Source organism: Lytechinus pictus, chromosome 14 (genome assembly GCF_037042905.1).
Source record: "Lytechinus pictus isolate F3 Inbred chromosome 14, Lp3.0, whole genome shotgun sequence".
NCBI classification, from domain to species: Eukaryota; Metazoa; Echinodermata; class Echinoidea; order Temnopleuroida; family Toxopneustidae; genus Lytechinus; species Lytechinus pictus.
In genome coordinates this window covers 12315437-12333901 of record NC_087258.1, presented here as the reverse complement: position 1 = coordinate 12333901, position 18465 = coordinate 12315437, and the positions used below count along the sequence as shown (strand labels likewise).

General features: G+C 35.6%; 1 protein-coding gene and 1 non-coding gene across 2 annotated transcripts; one reads left to right on the top strand and one right to left on the bottom strand.

The window, feature by feature from the left end:
* Positions 1-829: 829 nt before the first annotated feature.
* On the bottom strand, positions 830-12651 carry LOC129276239 (uncharacterized). The gene is made up of 7 exons (XM_054912645.2): positions 12565-12651; positions 12218-12317; positions 10042-10104; positions 9134-9213; positions 8095-8225; positions 6443-6509; positions 830-4962 (listed from the first exon to the last, which is right to left on the bottom strand). The coding sequence occupies exons 2-7, from the start codon at positions 12289-12291 to the stop codon at positions 4832-4834; spliced, it is 546 nt and encodes a 181-aa protein (XP_054768620.1). The 5' UTR covers positions 12292-12317; positions 12565-12651; the 3' UTR covers positions 830-4831.
* A 213-nt stretch (positions 12652-12864) lies between these two features.
* On the top strand, positions 12865-12938 carry TRNAR-UCU (transfer RNA arginine (anticodon UCU)). The gene has a single exon. It is a non-coding gene; the product is annotated as a tRNA-Arg (tRNA).
* The last annotated feature ends 5527 nt before the right edge of the window (positions 12939-18465 follow it).

Genomic DNA, 18465 nt, shown 5'->3' with positions numbered 1-18465 from the left:
ACAGTAAATGTACCTCAGAAATCCCCAATTTAAGAAATTGGAAAGAGTATCTTCTCCCAAATAATTTGATACCATATTTGGTATTTCTTCATGCTTGGATAATCAGTAGGTATTCTTTGCAGTGATATAAATTTTGATTTGCGCCAAAGGCATGACTGCAATGAATGAACGCCAAGATGCCAATGATGTCATAATCCTACATGAGTTAGTAATAATATTTGCAAATCCTTTTTCAATCAAATTAACTTGAGAATTGATACTCATTGTAGTAGGATTATGACAGCATTGGCATCTGGATTCATTCATTATAGTCCTGCCTTACTTTGGCGCAATTCAAACTTTACATCATTGTAAAGAATACCTACTGATCATCCAAGCGTTAACACATACCATATATGGTATTAAATTATTTAGGAGAACACACTCTTTCTGGTCATATATAATAATTCTGTGTTCATGACTAAATTGGGGATTTGTGAGGTGTCAAGTTTTTTTTTTACTCACACGCTGCTGGGTAGTTGAGGTTGACCGAATCAATCCGAATCTTTGTAAGACAGGGCCAAGGTGTATATTTTGTGACCCATTTCTTGAGCCCTGGAGTTGGATAAGGGTTATTGTAATAACATGTGAATTTTGTGGCTTTCTTCCACCAAATTACAGTAATGCAAGGCAATTTTGTTTTCTTACAGATATAAAAACTCATATTAGTGACCATATTGTATATAACTGCAAATCATGATTGCTCATTTAAGTTTTGGACTGTAATGACATTACTGTACTGCCCCAACAGTAGGCCTACATATTGCAACCATTTTACACTTTTCAAATAAATATATAATCTATTCATGTTTAAGGGAATACATACACATTTCATGAACACTTACAGTTCTACCAGTATCTTGAATTGTTGAAACAATTAGAACAATAAATCAATAAATTAATTAACACTTTGTACAAAAGATCAATTAGAAAATAATTAAAAAATACACATATATTACATTTGTTCTATTTTTCATTTGCCAATATATACATTGCAAAATCATGAAAAATGTGGTAAAATATTGAATCCATCATCAAAATTAAGACCATGTTATGAAGAAGAATTTCATAATATACCTCTACATCTCCAATGTACATGATTGTTTAAAGATTAAATCTGCACGAGCTTGAAATAAAGGTGGAACAATGTGCACAACATAAATTGTAGACTCAATGGCCTGTATTCTAAATTAAACCCTGGTTTAAAGTTGTGGTTTAACTATGGATAGCCATCTGGGGCACAATTCCTTAACAGTACACATCCAATTTATTAACTTATTTGACACTCAATTTGTTCATAATTGTCTGGGAATGATAACTGAAGTATTTTGAATTTTTTTGTTTCATTATGAAAGCAAAAGCAAACAAAATAGTAAATATAGGAAATATATAATATAAACAGATTTTTTAAATTTTTGGCTTCCCATAATTTTAATACAGACCTAACCTGACTTCAGAATAAGGGCCTCTGAATATTGAAAGATGAATCATATCTATTGTAAACATGAAATATAAATAATTAAAGAAATATATTAATGTCTCTTTATGAAGTATTAGCTTTGAAAATCTTCTGAAAAATCCATTTAAAGGCTGTTTATTGTGTGCTTTCATCAGTAATTTGACATCATTCAAGGGTAATTTGACACTAGACATTCTGTTATGCCCGTGGAAATTACCTAATGGTAAAAAACCTATTTTCTCACTTTTTCCCCTGGCCCGACAGTTGCCGAGGCTAATATAAACATGCTATGCTGAAGAATCTCTCCATGGTACATCAAGTTTGCTTTCCCCCAAAGATGTCTCTGTTACAGGCATTTCCAATGCTTATCACAAATGTCTGGAGTCAGCAAATAATAAGCCACTCCCCATGAAAGCTGGTCCATCTGACTTTAGATTTTGGTTGAAATTCCAAAGATCAGCGATGGCCTCCATTGCCGCTTGGTATAAACCTACTTTACCTACAATTGGTGTAATTGCCATTCCTCTGATTTTCTAATGTGTAATGTTTTGTTTTATATATTAGCCTATGCACATTTCATCTAATACTAACTTGAAATGTCACCACTAAGAACTTCCAAACAGATGGATATAAAAAAAAAGAATGAAAAAATGAATTATTTCTTTTTTATCAATCACATACTGATACTCTCTTTTAGTATTACTATGAATTGTTATCATCACTGCAATATGTAACGGAATAAAAATTTGAGCATCTGCTTCAAAACTAACAATAACTTGCCAGGCAAGGATCTCTGAGTCAGTTGTAGACCAAAATAGTCATTATAGTTTATCCGAAATATAATTGTCATAAAGTTTACCCAAATGCAAGAAAAAAAGAGTTTTGCTGGGTTATTGAAACCCTTTTTCCTGCCTGCAAAATTCTTCTAGATCGCATCACTAGAGTGGGTTATTGTTCATCAATTTATATATCATTTCAAGGCTTTGATCTGCATATATTCAAACTAAAAAAAACAACTCAAAATTCATTTTGGCCAAATTATTGTACGTCTCGAAGCGGACTGTCACAACTGAATTTTAGCTTATAAGTTGAAGTCAGATGGTGATTAAACCAAGTGCTTAAGTGATGGATGGAATGATTGCAACATTACACGTAGGAGTAATACATCATCTGGGGGGTGTTTCACAAAGTATGATTTAGGCTAGAGTCACGCTTGAATGCCGACGCGTGCGCCATGCTATCTTATTGATTAATACACAGTAGTGCGCGTCCTCTTGGCATGATCTGACTAATGCAGTCATGCCTTTCATAACGTATGCAACTAGGCGTTTAAGTGCGACTCTAAGACATACTTAAATCTATGTGAAACACTTCCCTGAAAATTAGACCAACAGACTATAGCAATTTTTCAAATAAACAAGTGAAAATTTATGTTCAATGTATGAGAAAAATCTATGAATATTCCTTCATCCACGTGCATCAGCTGGTTTGAGTGTAATCTAAGTAAAAAAAAATATTCTAAATCAAGGTGAGTTGCTCAATTCATTCAGATATGATATACACAATTTATAACTGAGACATACATGTACCTTACAGCACATTGAATATTTGTGTCATCAAGGTATATCGATCTTACATTAGCAACAACATGATGCTAACAAGAGTGTCGCTAAGGCGAGCACATAATACGCCCGCCTGTAAAGCGAAAAATTGAGATATTGGTCAAGCAAGAAAAGTGGAAGGTGGCGACTTCACCTTAATATCAAAATCAATAGGCTTCCTGGGATGCATGCTAGTATCATACACACCAAATTATATGAGCCAAGGTTAAATTAAACTGAAGTTATCATGTTTACAAGGACTTCAAAAGGGTAAGATGAAAACATGTCACTGTGATCTTGAACTTTGACCTCAAAATCAATAGGCTTCCTGGGATCCATGCTAGTATCATACACACCAAATTATATGAGCCTAGGTTAAGTTAAACTGAAGTTTTCGCATTTACAAAGACTTCAAAAGGGTAAGATGAAAACATGTCACTGTAACCTTGACCTTTTGACCTCAAAATCAATAGGCTTCCTGGGATCTATGCTAGTATCATACACACAAAATTATATGAGCCTAGGTTTAGTTAAACTGAAGTTATCGCATTTACAAAGACTTCAGAAGTGTACGATGAAAATATATCACTGTGACCTTGACCTTTTGACCTCAAAATCAATAGGCTTCCTGGGATCCATGCTAGTATCATACACACCAAATTATATGAGCCTAGGTTAAGTTAAACTGAAGTTATCACGTTTAAAAGGAAAAGTTAACGGACGGACGGACACCGAGCGTAATACCATAATACGTCCCATCGAGACGGGCGTATAAAAAGTTCTTTTTCCAGTCACAAATTTTCTTGTATTTGGTAAGCTTCTTCTGAAAGACACTTAATCAAGGCAAAAGTAAATGTTTGGAAATTTATTGACCAACATGATAAATATCCTTTCCAAAATATCACTCAGGTGGTGTGCAAGTAAATATTTGCAATCAAATGCAAATTTCTGTTGCAATTTTACAACTAATAGATCAGTCTTAGCTGTAGGAAAGTTAGTTTACACTGTAAAGAGCAGATCAGGGCCCCATCTTACAAAGAATTAAGATTGATCCAATCAATCGCAACTATAGAAAGCTAGCAACATCAACATCTAAAATACATGTTTGTTCAAAATATTTTCTAGATGTGATGTATATTCATATATTCACTGTTTTCTTGACAATTTAGTATGCTTCTCTTGTTTTCAAAGGATATTGAGCAAATTTTCTAAAGAAAACATTATGACATTGATGGATTTCAATATACTTGAGATTGATCGGATCAATCGTAACTCTTTGTAAGATGGGGCCAATTTGCAATTAATTGCAAGTCATATAAATGATCTAGGAATGTCAAAAAGATTTGTCATTGATTGCAATTGTCTAGCAACACTCCATTAGCCTTCCCCCTTTAATTTGGTCCTGTAACACAAAGTGCAGTTAGCGATTATGCAGCTGACATTAATGCAATCGATCGTAGAAATCAGCCATAGATAATCAATTGGTAAACTTGTATTCCCTGGCGTAGATTTAACTGGCGAATCTATTGTTCTGGGGGGGGTGTCATCTAGTCTGCTGTGCAAACCCTTCATTCAAGCTATTAAAAGGGTCTGAATGCACAGTCTACAATGATTTGTGTAGTGACAATCATGACAATTTACTCGTCATGTGTGCAGACAAACTTGTTGAATAGCGTGACATCATGAATATCTGCCGTCATGTGAACAAAGAAGTTGCTGTTCCTCAGTGAAGTTAGATATGCCAGACACATGAGCAGCAGTTGGCTGGTTCATAGCAGATCCCAGTTCGTTGTTTGCGATTCAGCACAGATCCAGGATAAAAATAGTTGATAATCCAGAAGGGTAGCATTAGAATCACAAACACTGAGAAAGAAAATAATAAAACAATAAAGTGTCATAGTAACATGAAGAGGTGTTGAAGCTCAGTGGACAATTCTCCCAGGGGGGCCACTTACATTGACGAGTGGATACCATGCTCGACCAAAAAAACACGTAAAAAGGATGTCTTTTTAAAGATAGGGCATGTTACATACGTAGCGTGATAAGGGTGTCAAAAACACAAAAATAATGAAAAAAGGGTATCTATTTCGCTAGAAAAGCTACGTGTTTAGGGTCAAATGTGCGGGGATGATAAAACAAAATTAAAATGTTTTATAAAGGATGTCCTTTTTGCCCCAACACTACGTGTTTAGAGTCCGATTTGCGCGAGGTGTGGAAGGTGGGGCCGTACTAAACCAAATGGTGTGTAAAGGTAAAACCGACGACCGACGGACCCGCGTGACCGTATCGCTGTACTTGTTTAGGGTTCATTTCAGGGAATACTTGTCAGGAGTATCGTTTTGTTTCCAATAATTGTTAAGGGTAGGGTTTCAGACGCCAATACTTGTTAAGGGGTGCATTTTAAGAATATGGAAATTACGTGTTTAGGGTGCTTTTCGAGACCCCATGGTCGCGCATGGTATCCACTCGTCAATGGAAGTGGCCCCCCCGGGACAATTCTCTGGACTCTGAATTTAAAAGTCAGGGGTTCAAATACCACCGCAGCATGCAGGTCCTTTGAGGGAGGTGTTTATCTACATATGCCACTCTCCATCCGGGTGTAGTAAATTGGTACCTGGTAGGAAGAAATTCCTTGAATGCTCGAGCGTGTCATCAGGGTAGCCATGATAAAGCCAGGTAGTATGCAGCGCTTAGAATCATTGCATTAAGTGCTGTGTAAGTGGTGTATATTATCACTATTATAACAAAAATAGATGAATAGATAAATAAACAAAACAACAAGGTGGTTCGCAAAACCACTAGTCTCGGCTGATTTTGCGATCAATAAAGTATATAATATGATCTTTTGTCCCTGAGATGACCTTTCACCTTATCATCCTTATGAACAAGCATGTGGTATTGTCCAAGGATTATTTATACCAAGTATAAACACAATTGATGAAGAAATCAAGAAATGAGAGCAAGTTGAATAGAAACTTGAAAAAAGGAGGATGGACATGACCTCATATCATTTGACCTTTTGACCCCTAGATGACCTTTGACCCAATTATCCTCATGGGCTCTCATGTGGTATTACCCAAGGATCGTATGTACCAAGTATGAACATAATTGACACAGAAAGAAAGAAATGAGAGCAAGATGAACAAAAAAAAATCAACATTTTTGTAACAGACTAACAGACCAAAATTGATCACTAGGTCTCTGCTGAACTTTGTTCAGGTGAGGCGAGATAAAAAGTAAAAAATGAGTAGATAAATAAAAATCAATTAGCTAATTAATTAATCAATTATTTAGTGAAAACATAGATGAATAAATATAAAATAAATAATGAGAACAATCTTACCTGCTGTAATCATGCTCAAAATAGCTGAAGCTAACGAGAAGTAATAGAGCTCAACTGTGTTTGTTCTCTGGGTGATAAAAAGAAGAAAAATAAAAAGTACACTACTTTTCCAAGATTTGTTTACACAGTAAATAAATGTTGATGAGCTGTTTCATGAATAACACAGGGTCCAAAGGTGTTTGTGTTGAGAGCTTTAATCAACAATTAATATGACAAGCATAGGCCACATGCAATTTTTCCTTGTTGCACCCAGCCTTCTAAATTAAGTTTGAAATGCTTCACTTTAGAAATATTACAATTGCTTGTAACTCATGCCAATTGGTCTATAATAATAATAATATTCTGCATTTATAATATAGCGCTTAATACATCGGAACAACGTCTCTAAGCGCTTTACAGACATATTATTACCCCGGTCATCGGATCCTTGCATGCCCGCATACAATGTATGCACCTTCTCCACTCCCTGGGGAGCATTCCAACAAGAGTTCCAAGACTCAATTGCTAGGCATACTACATATTATAGGCTTTCATATCCTACCGGGTACCCATTTAACACCTGGGTGGAGAGTGGCAAAGTGTGGATTAACGCCTTGCCAAAGGACGCTAGGCCATGGTGGGATTCGAACACACGACCCTCTGATTACAAGGCGAGAGTCAGAACCGCTACACCACGACACTTAATAAGCAATTAGTCTGAGTTCTTTTCGGTCTCATACTACATGGTCTAATCCTACTTTGTGTACAACCAGTTTTATATCAACCATTTGGCCTCTTTGCCACAACGCTCATTTCCAATTTGGTCTAATTTTTAGTTAGGTGATACCAATCTTTGGGCTCAACATCACTTATACCTCGGTCGCATTTGCTCTACGGCGGCCGTATGGCGAGTCGAAAACAGCCGTTTTATTCATTTTTATACAAACCACCTTTATGTAGCTGGTACAACTAAAAAGGAAAAATATTAAAGCGGCTGTTTTCGGCTCTCCGTAGAGCAAATGTGACCGAGGTATTAGTCTATATGGTTAGAACTATAAGCCTACTTAATCTATATGGTTAGTACTTTTTAATGAAACATATTCTCATTTGACAACATAACAAATAACTAGACAAATTAAATTGGGAATGAGACCAACTGGCAATTGGAATAAATGAGAATTAGACTAGTTGGGATTTTAGACCAAGTGTAGTGTAGACCAAATTGACAGGATATAGACCGAATGGCCCGTATTCTGAACTCAGGCTTAAATTAAACCCTGGTTTAAAGTTGTGGTTTAAGTATGAAGAGCCAATTGGGGCAAAAAGCCCTAACAGTACACATCCAATATATTACATACAACACCCAAACTGTTCATAATTGTCTGGGAATGATAACTGAAGCATTTTTCTTCATTATAAAAACAAAAGGAAACAAAACAATAAATATAAGATATATACAATATAAACAGAATTTTTGAATTTTTGGCTCCCCATAATTTTAGCACCAACTTAGACCGTGGTCTAAGTTAAACCTGACTTCAGAATACGGACCAATAGGTTTAGTCCATGTGGTAAAACACTATCTGAGAAATAGACCAACTGCTTGTGAACCAAGTGAATATCAACCAATCTTCCATTCGGAGTAGCTCCATGGCATGGGTTTATATACTCACACATTCAACAGCCAATGACGTGAAGATTGTGAGTACGAGTCCAACCAGGAAGGACAAGCCTCCAAAGATGTGGAAAATCAGCTTCACCTCGAACGGGACAGGGTCCATTATGGAGAATAGCACCACAAAACCTGCCGGGAAATAGTAATAATGGCTCATATTAATAGACCCATACTTTTTTTATCACAAAGAGATAATGTACAATAAACATAGAGAGAAATAAATATCAAAGTAAACATTTAAATACATAATTTTCTGAAACAAAATACAAAAAATGATACATTGGATTTGAAAGAACAGGTCGGTGCTTCATAAAGCTGTTCATAAGTTACAAGCAACTTTAAGAACGACTGGTGATCCTTTCTTAGGCTCTAAATCAACATTGATGAAAATTCTGTATTTATATTACTTACCACAAGAAAGGATCACCAGTTCTTGAAGTCACTCGTAACTTTCGAAAAGCTTTATGAAACAGCCACCAGGGGGTTGTTTCACAAAGAATTAAGGGAGTGTTGCAAGAAAATACTTGCTATCAATCGCAATTTCAGATGAAAATTAACAAGTGATAGATCAATTTCCAACTAAACCAAATCAATTTATATTTGTTAATGCAGGAAGCAGACCATCAATCAATTGCAAATTTGCAATGAAATGCATGACTTTCAATTGATTTGTGGACCTGAAATGACTTGCGATCAATTGCAAGTTTCTCGCAACACCCCCTTAGAGTCCAGGTGCGTGTGGTATAAAAGGCGCCACCGCATTGGTCGAATCATGCTAAGAGGATGCGCTAGTACAGCATATTAATTAATAAGATTGCATGTTACATATTATGTGCATGTCAGCACTGACTTTAAGTCACACTTCTTTGTGAAAGACCCCCCAGGTTTGTAAAGTCACGCACAACTGGAACATGTTCTTAGGTGCTAAGGCAGCTATATAGGAATATCATTTAGCACAAAAAAGGGTCACCAGTCTTTCTTGAGGTCACCCGTAAACTTGCGCTTGGCTTTATGAAAGGAGATCTTACATAGCCTACCTGTCATACAGAATGAGAACACGATGGACACAATCAGCATATCAAAAAGATGCTGGCCACAGTACCTCGAAGAGCGTTCTCTGTTTATAAAGACAATTGAAGACAACAAAATTTTCAAATCAAAGACAAGCATAGACAACACCATTTCTATTTTTTTGTTTAAATAGCAGGTTTGATGCTTACCCCCTGGGGCTTATCCAGGGAAGCATTTCATGAAGAGTTTCGTCAGTGATTTCCTCTATTTCGCTCCCGGCCAATCATATGCAAGGATTCTAGTAGCTTACAACAATCAGTTGAAATCACCAACTATTTGTTTCATGAAAAATGCTCCCCAGGGTTGCCAGTTTAAAGTTGTAGAGAATGACTGAAAATCCTTGAGAATTTGATATTTTGCACATCTGGATTAAATCAACAGGGCCTGACTGTATACATTTGTCTGAAAATGCATACCCCATGTGACCTGTTTATCACTCTTGGAGAGGTAATCATGGAGGAATAAATACACATATGGAACAATAAAATAATAAATTAATACATGATAGAGTCACGCCAATCACTATACTCAAGAAATAAACCCTCACTTAATCTGAAACATTTGTGAACCCTAGAGAGCAATTTTCCATTGAACTTCAATAATACAACATTTCAAAATAATAATAATTTTCATTGATGTACAGATTTGATGAATGAAAAAGTGAAAGGAACAATGACTTTACTCTCTCGTTTGATCTGTGGATGATTTAATTTCTCAATTTTAAACAATTTTTCCCCAGGATGTATTCAAAGACTATTTGTATTAAAACTGAAGAGCAGTATTTTACCAAGCATAATAATGATCCTAAACATTTATGCTCTACATCATGGGAAAATGGTGACAATCTATTTCAGGAACAACTGGAAATACTCACGTGGTTAGCACAAAGAACTGTGGAATCAGCAAGGCAAACGCAAACAGAAAGATCACTATACGGCTGTGTAAAAATGAAAGGAAAGGAAACATAATATATAAGCCTTATGAGGGATATTATATACATTCATTTTTTCTTCATAAATCATCAGGATGAAAGGATGAGTTCGGAACTAAATTTGGACATTTTAAATACAACACCCATGAGGCATTGTGCTGGGTAATAAATGTTTATGTACATTGCTCTCTGCCTCGTTGCTATCTTTGGATTCTAAAATCTTCATAATAAGGACGTGTTGGCATCTAAAATAAGTAAATCAAGGCTTGTACATGTACATTATTAAGACTAGCATTGCTTGGTAACTAATACCCACTCATTCAATGAACAAGGTTATCATATAAGCTTGTTCTCTGTTAAGACTCCCTGTGTGGGGAATAACTGAGGTTGGTAATGTTTGGCTTATTATTTCTCTTGTTCTTGGGGGGGGGGGGCAAATGCTTGATTTTTTTAAACCATTAGTTTCCAGTACAACTTTTCATCACATTACTTGGCTCTGAAGTAAATTGAATTATTATAAATTAAAAATAGAGATTGTTGAATGACAATTTTCTTGTAATATTACTTTCAACAATAGAGGGCCTTAAAAATGCTCAAAATTACATTTTTTCAGCGCTCTTGTCAGGGTTGGGCTCAATTACGAGGTAATTGATCAATTACGTAATTAATTACATTCTTTTCGAGTAATTGTAATTTTAATTCTTTTTGAAATTTTTAAAGGGAAAGTAATTGTGATAAAAAAAATGTAATTGACTTCAATTACTGTCAATTTCTTTTAGTTACCGTACATTTAATCATTTTACAATAAACTTTCTTAATTTAGGATTTAATTTCATGACCTTTTTCATGCCAACTGCTTCAGCATCAAGAGTGTAATAGGCAGAATCTGTGCTCTTCAACCTAAGCCTTCATCTTGTCAGTTTCTCTGTAACTTAGAACTATGCTGAAATTGGTGGTGCTAGTATGTGTGTACATACCAAATACAAATTGATTTTATTTATGACTTATAGAAAGCCATTGACATTGTAATTGACAAAAGTAATTGTAATTGAAAAAATGTAATTTAATTGAAAAGTAATTGGAATTGAGCATTTCTTCAATAACGTAAATGTGATTGAAGAAAGTAATTGACCCCAACCCTGGCTCTTGTGAATAAAAAAAAGATCCCCAAGTTACTAATGAAAAATAAATCACAACTATATGGAAAGAAGTATTTTTGGTTACAAAAGTAATATTTTAATGTATTTTTAAATGTGTGTTGTGCACTACATGCAGAGATTCCCCATAATACCCTGGATAAAATTGTAAATGACTGTAACTACTGTTAATATATAAGAGACAAGTTTTAAATTTTTCCTAAATTGCATCTATCATCTTCACCAAAATTTAACAGTTCTTTTGTTTTTGTACATTCAAGCCTTTTCTAACTCTTCATCATCATCATCATCTTACGAGGTGAGCATGGTGAGGTAGACCTAATCCTGTTGACCTCGATCACTCACACGTATTGCGAGGTTAGTATACTAACCTCGATCACTGCATCTGAATTATTGTTGATTAACAATCTATTTATTATAGTGTTGTCACTATCGTTATTAACAAATTAAAAAGAAAAACAACAAAAAATAGAATATCTCCATGTCTTTTATGCCCACCATACTCCTGCAATTTTTTTTTATATAACACAATGACAGTGAATACGACTCTGAGGCTGAGCTGTGTGTGATTTAACGTTAGTGTCATGGCCACTAATTCAATGAACAAAGTTATGATATAACCTTGTTCTCTGTTATTATTCCCTGTGTGGCAAATAAGGTTGGCAATGATTGGCAATGTTTGGCTTATTTTCTCGTTTTGGGGGACAAATGCTTGATTTTCTACACTGCCTGTTTCCAATGCAATTATTCATCATATAAGTTGGTTCTTTAAGTAAAATGAAGTCTTTTAATGATTTTTTTTCTGTATTAAGAAAAAAAGAGATTGAAAAATGAAAATCTTCTTGAAATTTTAATTTCCATCAAGACAGTGCAGTGCCACTGTCAAGACAATATTATCAGTGAGGTCTGAGGATCTCATTCTCAATTCAACTCAAAAAGTCAAATCAAGACACACGACTTACATCTTCAGTCTGTTGCTTTTAGGGAACCATCTGATGAGATGATAAACACTGTGGGGTAGTGAGTACCACCACATCTTTGCATCCAAGAATTTCCCGGTATCTGAATAAATAAATAGAAACAAGAAACTACGTTAGAATCGAATCTTACTTTAGTTTACAGCTCACTAGCCAACACAAAAGAAAATAGATGGGACCGAAATAACTAACGTCGTAAGACGACGTGAAGAACGCGACGACTAGCATAGCATTTCACTAGCAAACTCATCTTTGTTCATATCATCAATAAATTCAAACATCATTATTTTTCTAAACTTGTCTACTTAGTTACAAATCTTTACACATAATACCTGTCAATCAGCAAAAAAAAAAATTTGGTCGTCGGATCGAACGGTGACGTCAATCGTTGCTTCACGACATTATGCCGGTTAATGCGCGTGCGCAGATCAATCATCAAGATGTTATCATCTTTAAAAAAGGCTTATCAGTGTACTAAAAATATATCGAATATTAGAATACAACTAAATAAGGGATATCAAGAGTCTGGGTTATAGAGATAGTGATTGAAAACCATATTATTTCTGAACATATGACATTTTCAAAATACCTAATCTATATATATTTTTAAATGCCCTCTAAAGGCCGCCGGAGTCCCTATGGCGCAATGGATTAGCGCATTGGACTTCTAATTCAAAGGTTCCGGGTTCGAGTCCCGGTAGGGACTGCGCTTTTTTTTTCTTTTAACGTGATTTTTTTTCTCTTGGTGTGTGTGCTTGAGGGTGTATGTGTCTTGCTTTTGCTAATGATTATTCAAAACGTATCGTTCATGGAAGGGAAAATGTATGGGATTTTACCATCAGGAATACAATCTTTCTTTCATTTCTTTCATTTTAAACAATTCGGACTATTATGAAGGCCAATAATAAAAAAATTCACCCACTATCAATCATAAAATAAAATACACAGACCTGTTTTTATTCTGCTGAAATTTTCATGGTTTACATCTAACGTTAGGGAGTGTTTCATCAACATGGATAATACTAGAAAGCAAACAAAATTACCAAGTATGCTTATCATATGTATTCTTGAGAATCGTGCTAATTCTTGGAATGATCCCCTCAATTTCAATTTAAGATTATAATTTTGATTATTATTATGTGTGAAAAAAGAAACGTATGAATAATCCTTAGTGCTCTACTCATACACATTGACGCATTTATAAAAAAAAAATGAAAATTCATGTTTTATTGTTCGAAAGGGAAATCTGAAATCGCGAGGAGCGTTTAAATATATCAAATGAAAGGACTTGTCTGACGTTTTATTCATGTCCTGTTTTATCCGACAGTTTCGATAGTAACAGTGATTCTCAGCCAATCAAAATCAAGGAAAGTTGTCAGGTTTGACTCATAACTTGTCGAACAAAATTATTCATGAAATGCTCCCGAAAAATGTCAAATTAGTCTTCAGGCATGACTGAATTATGTTTTATATGATAGAGAGAGATTTTTTTGGGGGGTAATACTGATTCCTGAAGAGCGTTTTATGAAAGGACTTGTCGGACGTTTCATCCAACAAGTCCTGTTTTAGCAGACAGTTGTCATAGTAACAACCAATCAAAATCAAGGAAAGTTGTCAGATCTAACAACTTGTCGGATGAAAATGTTGATGAAACGCTCCCCAGAACCAGAAACCTTGAGGGGCTACACAACATGAAGGAGGGGGGGGGGGCAATTCCATGATTTTTCAAGAAGTGAAAAAAATGGAGAAAAAGAGGGAGAAAATGAGAGAAAAGGCGATAAAGAGTGAGAGCTCTGGGTCTTGTTACTCTGATAATTAGGATATCTCATATAACGAGGATGCGTTATTTAAAGTCAAGTCCACCCCAGAAAATGTTGATTTGAATCGAAAGAGAAAAATCAAACAAGCGTAACGCCGAAGTTTTCATCAGAATCGGATGTGAAATAAGAAAGTTATGACATTTTAAAAGTTTCGCTAGTTTTCACAAACAGTTATGCACAACTCAGTGACATGCAAATGAGAGATTCAATTATGTTCTTCACTCATTATTTCTTTAAATTTGTTGATTATTGTTTGAATTATACAATATTTCAATTAAAAAAATTGTAATTCCACTGTTCGCAGGACAATAAGCCAAAAATATTGAAATATTTCATATAATAAAATACAAAAGAAATTGTGAGTGGGTGACGTCATCAGTCCCCTCATTTGCATACCGATCAGGATGTGCACATAACTATTTTGTGAAATGAAGGGAAAATTAAAATTGTCATAACTTTCTTATTTTACATCCGATTTTGATGAAAATTTCAGTGTTATGCTTGTAAGATTTTTCTCTTTTTATTTAAATAAACTTTTTGTTAGGATTGACTTGTCCTTTTAAAGGCTCCATCACACTTATCTGGAAATAGTAAAAGAATCAAACACTATTGTGAGAGCTGAATAGCTGTGAAGGGGAGGGGGAGACTTGACTAGTTGGTGGTTGAACAACAGTCTCATTGGGAATATAAGCTTATAGACTATGGGGAGCAGTGTAATAAATATACATCCTTGTAATCTCATCTTTGAGCAACTTTTAGACAAACATAAATTGATAGATATATGAGAGGAAAGGAATATTGATATATAAAGCAATTTACTTTTAGGCAAAATAACCGTTTCATGCAAAGCAGGTTGGATTATTTTTGTGTCTGATAATGAAGTTGTGTGTAAAAATGAATTAATGACAAAATGATAATACCTTCTGTGCACTAGGGTGCATAAGGGGGGAAGGGGGCAGACTCTCCCCCTGACGAGTTACAAGCAAAAAAAAAAGAAGCGAAAAAAGGGAAAGAAAGGGGAAAAGAGGAAAAAGGAAAGAGAGAAAAAAGAGGGAAGGGGAAAAAGAAGAAAGAGTTTTAGAGAGAGGGGAAACCAAAAACTGGACTGCAGAATGTCGGAAAAATTATAAACTGTCGGGCACACGGGGCTGTTCCAACTGATACAGTTTTTTTAGTTCCACCAATTCTGTCGGTAAATGTCAATCAAACTGTACACCTTTTTCGGAAAATCGTGATTTTTACGCAATGCGACTTTTAGAGCTCTCTATATAGTACCGATAGTGAGGACGGACTGGGCTGACCAGGGACAGGAAAAAGGTAGAGATATACTTTTAGGTAATGTAATTGTAACAATAAAAATTTCGCTCGCGCTACGCGCTCGCATCAATTTTTTAGTTGGATACCGAAGATAAATGTCTAGTTTTCAGGTTAAAATTTTCAGCTCGCACTTCGCGCTTGCGTCACTTGATTAGCTAAAAACCAATTTAATTTGTTCACGGTTACAAAAAGTGCTTATAATATCCAGTTCTTAGGCCGGAATATCAGAAATTTCAGCTCGCGCTTCGTGCTCACATATAATTGTTTAGGTATATCCATCCTGTTCATAGTTAAATAGTTGACGCGCTCGCATCAATTTTTTAGTTGGATACCGAAGATAAATGTCTAGTTTTCAGGTTAAAATTTTCAGCTCGCACTTCGCGCTTGCGTCAATTGATTAGCTAAAAACCAATTTAATTTGTTCACGGTTACAAAAAGTGCTTATAATATCCAGTTCTTAGGCCGGAATATCAGAAATTTCAGCTCGCGCTTCGTGCTCACATATAATTGTTTAGGTATATCCATCCTGTTCATAGTTAAATGAAGTGTTTAGAATGTCCGGTTTTCAGGTCGGAATATAAAAAAATGTCAAAAATATATCATTAGAAACCAATTTGTTCACGGTTACAAAAATTGCTTTAAAAAAGTTCTTAGGTCGGAATATCAAAAATTTCGGCTCGAGCTTCGCACTCGCATGAAATTCCATCCTGTTCATAATTAAATGAAGTACTCAGAATGTAAGGTTTTCAGGTCGAAATATCAAAAATTTGCAGCTCGCGCTTCGCGCTCACACCAATTAATTGTTTTTAACTACCATCTTGTTCATAGTTTAAAAAAAAAAAGTGCTTAGAATGTCCACTTTTCAGGGGGGAATATCTCAAATTTTCAGCTCGCTCTTCGCGCTCGCATCAATTTACCCATCCTGTAAAACTGCTTAGAATGTCCAGTTAGGAATATAGAGTATCTAGTTAGGAATATCAAAACTTTTAGCTCGCGCTTCGCGCGCGCATAATTTATTAAGGAATATACCCATCCTATTCATAATTAAGAGCACAAAATGTATTGTTTTAGGTCTACATTTTTAGAAAAAATTCAGCTCGCGCTTCGCGCTCGCAATTACTATTTTTATATTATTATTTTAAACCGATTTCAATGTCAAATACCTCTTTTATAACGTCTCCAAATGAGCAGAATTGGGAACATAATGTAAACACCTTCAAATGTGAATAAAATAAGTATTTTAATATAAACATTGCAATTATTTTCATAATTGTTATTTTGTTAATTTTATTGTATTAATTTATTTGAGAGAAGAACAATAAAACATCTTTTAAACAAAAAACCACCCGGATATACGTCTGTCCTCTTGCAACAAACAAGTTGTCAATGTTAACAGGCTTACAATCCCGAATGCGGGAATCAGCATGCATAGAGCTGTTTTAACGTTAGATAAAGGTCAAGTTCTGTTTAGATCTGTAAGTCGGTCTCTGTGATGATGATAATGATGATGATGGTGATGATGATGATAATCATGATGATGATGATGAAGAAGATGGTGATATTGAGGATGATGATGATGATGACGACGAGGAGGATGATGATGATGATATTGATGATGAGGAGGAGGAGGATATTGATGATGATGATGAAGATAATGATATTGATGATGATGCTGATAATGATGATTAGGATGATGATAAAGATGATATTGATGATGGTGATGATGATATCGATTTTTTTTCGAAAATTAGAGTCGTATTCAGATGTATTCATAGAGGGCTGGGAGACAACGCAGAGCAAAAAACACAAGTCAAGTAATTTTTATCAGAGAAACTACAGAAGGCGAGCGAAGGGACTGAGCTTAACATGAGGGCAGTAGCGTACGCAGGGGCGGGGGTGGTTACAGGGGTTCAACCCTCCTTATTTTTTTATACCCAAAACCCCTCCCTAAGAATTCAAACCCCTCCCCTTAAATTTTTTTGAAGACCTTTTTTTTTTTTTTTTTTTTGCTTGTCAATTTTTTGAGGTAGGAAACGACCTAAAATTGGTGGTGAAGACCCTTTTTTTGGGGGGGGGGGGGTGTCAACATTTAATTCTGCTTGACCCCCCCCCCCTTCCCCCTTTTAAAAAATGGTTAAAAGTCTTTGTTTGAGAGCAGTCAGAGGATCAGTGATGTTTTCACAGATAATTATAATCATTTAGTTTAATCTTGACAGATTCGCCATGCTGGGAAATTTTTGTGATAATAAAAGTCGGGATAAGATTGCACTTTGTCTTGTGAAGTTAGTAAGGCACTAATTTCTTTTTCATGAAATCGTCATAAAATGGTAAGTGGAGGTACCGTGGCTGAGTGGTCTAAGGCTCCCGACTAGACGCATGACAGTCCAAGGTTCGATCCCGGCCATCGCACTTATGTTCATGAGCAAGACATTTAATCAACAATGCTCTTTTATCCACCATTCAAATAAATGAAAATGATGTACGCATTCTTGCTAACGATGTGTGCATTTGTTTAAGAAAAAAATAATCAGAATAGACTATCAGACTGAAGAATCCAGCTTCTGGGGGCCATTAACATTTAGACTCCATGTGGCTTAGGCTGATGGACACCCCCCCCCCCCCCCCCCGTGCCACCAACTAATAACCATTGATCATGACGATAATTCATTCGACCAATCACAATGTTTATAACAACCATAACTAATCATGATTAATGTTTGGGCTGCCTTGCTGGCCGGTGGTTGCACTGGTTGTCATTGGTTGTTGAGATCCTTAGATCCGATCACTTCCATGCACCCACCTCAAAAAATCCACCTCGATTCTATATAAATATCGAATAGGTGTAAGTGAGCACTATGTAGCATCCAAAATTATCATCATTATCGAATTCATTCCAAGCATTGCATTTGCGCGTCATAAAATACTTAAACAAGCCTGATTACACTAACCTGTTCACCGGGCCTGTTCAATAAACACCAACTCGAGGATCACGCCCTTCCAAGGTGCATGCGCACAATGATAGGGGAATTCCCCTCTGGTTTTCCCTGGATAACGAGTGACGTCACTCCTTTATGCTCCGGCAATTTTCTGGAGCGA